Genomic DNA, 4,558 nt, shown 5'->3' with positions numbered 1-4,558 from the left:
GAGCAACATGGCCAGCCCCGTTCCTGACATTTTATGGGCCCTAGGCGAAGAGTGAAAAATGGCCCCCCTTACCGTTTCTATTGATTTTAATAAAATTTAATAATGGACCAAAAAAAAATTTATTTAGCATCATAACAAGTCTTAATACATAAAACAACATTTAAAAAATATAAAAAAAAACTATCTCTTTCTTGAAAATCATACAAAGCGGCTTCTTCGAGCATTTTGAGATGCAAAGTCATTTATAATTACATCAAGATCAATGTTTTCCAGCATATCCTTCTCAATCGATAATGTTGCCAAACCGTTCAACCTTTCTTGCGCCATTGATGATCTCAAATAGGTTTTATTAACTTGAGTTTTGAAAAGCTTCTTTCGGCCGATGCTACGGTCACAAGCACTGTTAATAAAACTCTGTAAGCAATTGCTACATTCGGATAACAATCTGCTGATTTGACATATTTAAGAATTTTAATAGCAGACATTGATTCATTTGGCAAAGTGAATTGTAAGACTTTTAATTCGGAGAACAAACCATCTTGATCAACATCCGATAAATTGCCATGAGAAAAGGTAGTGTAAAACTTTTGACAACATTCTTTCAGCTCATTTTCATCAAGTGATTTTAACTTTTGTGAATTATATAAAAATCCAAAAATACTTTCAAATATCTTCAACCCCTCAAATCTGTTTTTCAAAGACGTTTTTGCCATATCAACAGCAATAAGAAAATAGTTGACCCTAAATGATTTTTCCGGTGATTGACTTTCTTGATCCTCATTGTTCTCTCCAAAATGTCTTTTTCTAATGACACGACGTTTTATTGGAAAAACAGGTTCAACATTCATTTCAAATGCAATACTTTTCGCAAGATTTATACTTTTTTCAAAGCCTTCATCTCGATACTTTTCAAAATATGAAAACACATCTTCCAATTGCTTTATGGTAGAGTCAATGCACATAGACTTAGACTGCAACCTCTTGCTAACCATATTAATAGCACACAAAATGTCATAACAAATAACAATACCTAGTAAAAATTCAAAACTTTCTAGTGCACTAATCAAACTTTCTGCTTCACTCTTCGTCTTTGCATCATTGTCACAAGATTCATACAATTCTGAAAAAGCTTTTGTTATTTTTGCGATGTGAATAACTTACAACAAAAACAATAAACTTTATCCACATGTTCGGAGTAAACCAACCACTTTCTATCACTAGTCTCTCCATTACTCATCTTTCTTAAATAATGAGCATATGAAGAATGTCGAGAAAGATTATCGAGAGGAAATGTAAGATTCATTTCCCTTATAGGCCCGTTTTCAATTATAATATCTCTCATTTTATTATCGAGAATACCCCAATTACTAGGATCATAACTATCCAAAGGAGGGACCAAGTTTTCATCATTTTCCACATTATCTGTCGACACATTTGGAACATTATCATTGTTATTAAAATTGTTGTCATTCAAGTGCTCGTTAGATTGTTCAAGATTATCACCAATCACACCTTCATTAGGTTGCTCAAAATTATCACCATTCAAATGTTCATTAGATTGCCCAAGATTATCGTCATTCATATTTTCATTGAATTGCTCAAGATTATTATCATCATTAATATTTTCATTAGGTTGCTGAAAATCATCCTCATTGGCACCTAAATCATTAGAAGACCCTTCAACTGTTTTAGAGAAAAATTTGAAGAGAGCTCCCTTTTGTGATTCTAATAACTCTTGTGTTTGTTTTCATTTTTTCCTTTTTTCATAACCAAATAGATGTTTTTTTGGTAACATCGTATGAATAAATAGTAGAGAATATAGAACAATATCACCTGTTTTGGATGTTTATTACGATGTTGATTATCGAGCAACGAAAGGGGCTCGAATTTAATATCCAACATCAGCAAGAATACTGCGCATATATGAAAATCAGAATAAAAAAAAAAATTACAAACAAGTCTCATTTATTTTAGATCAAATTCATAAATATGAAAAAAAGAAAATAACAAGAACATGTTATCTGCCGAAATATAAATGATACAACTATCTTTTGCCAATTTTGTCACACAATGAAAATATAACTATCTTTTGCCGAAATATATGGGATCCTACATTCCTACTGTTTAATTTTTTTCAAATTGTTCATTTGACAAATATGAAAATTATAACAACAACACTACTAAACTACCATTCGGCATCACAAACAAGTGTTATTTTCTCAATTCAAATTACCCATTTGGCATTTTACAGATATCACAAACAAGAACAAAAAAAAAAAATTATAACAAGAACACTACACATTCGACATTTGACGGATATGAAAATCAGGAAAAAAAAATTACAAACAAGTGAACATCTAATTTATTTTAGATCAAATTCATTACAAAATAGAAATATTAGCAAGAACGAAAAAAAAACTATAACAAGAACACTACCCATTCATTTCGGCAGATATGAAAATCTGAAAAAAAAAATTACAAACAAGTGAACAAGTCAAATTTATTTTACAACAAATTCATCTAAAAAAATAAGAATATTAGCAAGAACAAAATATCTTACCCAAATCGTTGAAGATGAACTGATGAAGTAGCCAACCGTCCAGATTTTTCTATTGAACACCCAATTACCCCCTTCGAATCTTCGATTCTTTGTCTACCAAATTAGAACTTGGGCACTTCACGAAGTGACATGCAGTGAAATTCGAACAGATAAACTCCCAAATTTGCCAAATTATCAAAATTTTGAACCCAATAATTGTGAGAAAAATAAGAAGAAAGAATGAAAATTGGTGAGATATAGAGTTCATAGGATTGTTATTTATATGAATTAAATATAAATCCCGTTAGAAATTTTAATACAAAATAGCCGTTTATGGGGGAAATCATCTTCAATTGTGAAGGTCAATTAAGAGAATTGGGAGATTGATTGAGGATGGAAATTGGGAAAGAAAAAATTAAAAATGTTGAGATTTTCAGAATATGGAAAACTGAAAAGAAGGAATTAGTTCAAGAATTTAATTTAATCTTGGAAATTTTTCAAAATTAATTTGGTAATTGGGGGATATGAAACGATTTGGAAAGAAACAAGGAGTAGTAATTGAATGAGAGTAATAAAGGAAGGTTGAAGAAGATGAGGAAAACAGCGTGGTCAGCGTCTCACACGGTTTTTGTTTGAACTGAATTTTTTTTAAAATAAAAACTGCTCATTTAAATTTGGGCTATCTTTTCTTGGGCCCTGGGCAGGCGCGCCTCTCGCCCAGCCCCAAGGACGGGCCTGAACATGACACCTCAAAGGAAAACAACCCAGGGTTCACTATCTTGTCAGCCCACACCCCTCCAATCTCAGCAACCACGCGTCTTGGTCGAATCCCTGGCAATAAACAATGAGGGATCGACCCCCGCAATGATGAACACTCTGCACCCCGGGAAGATCCAGTTCTAGTTACTATGGCAGACATCGAAAGGATAGCTCGACATCTGAACGATAACATGCTGAGGAGTCTGCAGGAACTCATAGTCGGGATTCCCCAACTCAATCAAGGGGGAACCGGAGAGTTGGCCCATGGCGAGCCTCGAGGCAGGAATGATCCCCAAACTCACGTTCCTAACTAGGACGGGCAGCGAGTGGGGGGAGAAAGGTCTCGACAGGCTAACTCTCAAAGGACCCTGAACTCGAATGCCAGGCGCATCATAGAGGAAAATCGCAAACGTAGAGCGGAGCAGGACGCTCGAAACATACTGAATAAGAAAAGAGAGGAGCGGAAAAAGACACTCCACGAAGAGCAAGTTCACTCTCAGTCCCCGCGGAAGGAACGAGAAAGGTCCCCTGTCTGGTCCAAGAAAACGAGGCATGAAGATGAAGAGGACTCGGACCCCCCTCGAAACAAGACTATTGTCTTGAAAATAGAACCATCAAAGGCGGGAGGTCCTGTGATGACGTTCGGGGAGCCTGACCGACACATACACAGCCCCTATGATGACCCATTGGTCATAGAGATGAAAATCGTCAACTCCCGAGTAAAGCGGATCCTTGTCGATAGCGGTTCCTCAGCCGATATCATCACCCTCAACTGTTTACTCAAGTTGAAGTATACCGAGAAGGAGGTGACCCCTACTAGCCTGCCGCTGATAGGTTTCGGAGGCGGGTCTCTCTATCCTCTCGGGTACGTAAAGTTAGTCGTGAGGCTCGGGGAGAGAGGAAAGGGGAGGAGTCTACCAGTGGACTTCCTAGTAGTCGATACCCCGCTGCCTTACAACGCCATCATGGGTAGACCCACCATGAACAAGATCAAGGCGGCAATCTTGGTGCATTAGCTGTCGCTGCAGTATGAAACTGACGAGGGGCAAGTCGGGAAGATATATGGAACCAAGAAACCGCTCCGGAATGCTACACCAACAGCTTCCAAAGAGGTGCGCCCGAGGACAGGAAAGAGAAGAAAAGGAAGAGGGAAGATCCTACAGATGCCCCTGCCGGCCTCGGGGTCTACATTTCGGAAAATTCCAAGCTATACGAACGACCTCGACCAGTGGAGCAAGTTGAAGAAGTTATCTTGGATCA

General features: G+C 37.2%; 1 protein-coding gene across 1 annotated transcript; it reads right to left on the bottom strand.

Moving 5' to 3' along the window:
• Positions 1 to 335: 335 nt before the first annotated feature.
• On the bottom strand, positions 336 to 1,582 carry LOC130590090 (uncharacterized). The gene is made up of 2 exons (XM_057392012.1): positions 1,206 to 1,582; positions 336 to 984 (listed from the first exon to the last, which is right to left on the bottom strand). The coding sequence occupies exons 1-2, from the start codon at positions 1,580 to 1,582 to the stop codon at positions 336 to 338; spliced, it is 1,026 nt and encodes a 341-aa protein (XP_057247995.1).
• Between the last annotated feature and the right edge of the window lie 2,976 nt (positions 1,583 to 4,558).

Source organism: Beta vulgaris, chromosome 1 (assembly GCF_026745355.1).
Source record: "Beta vulgaris subsp. vulgaris cultivar EL10 chromosome 1, EL10.2, whole genome shotgun sequence".
Classification (NCBI taxonomy): Eukaryota; Viridiplantae; Streptophyta; class Magnoliopsida; order Caryophyllales; family Amaranthaceae; genus Beta; species Beta vulgaris.
This window is presented reverse-complemented; position numbering and strand designations above follow the sequence as displayed.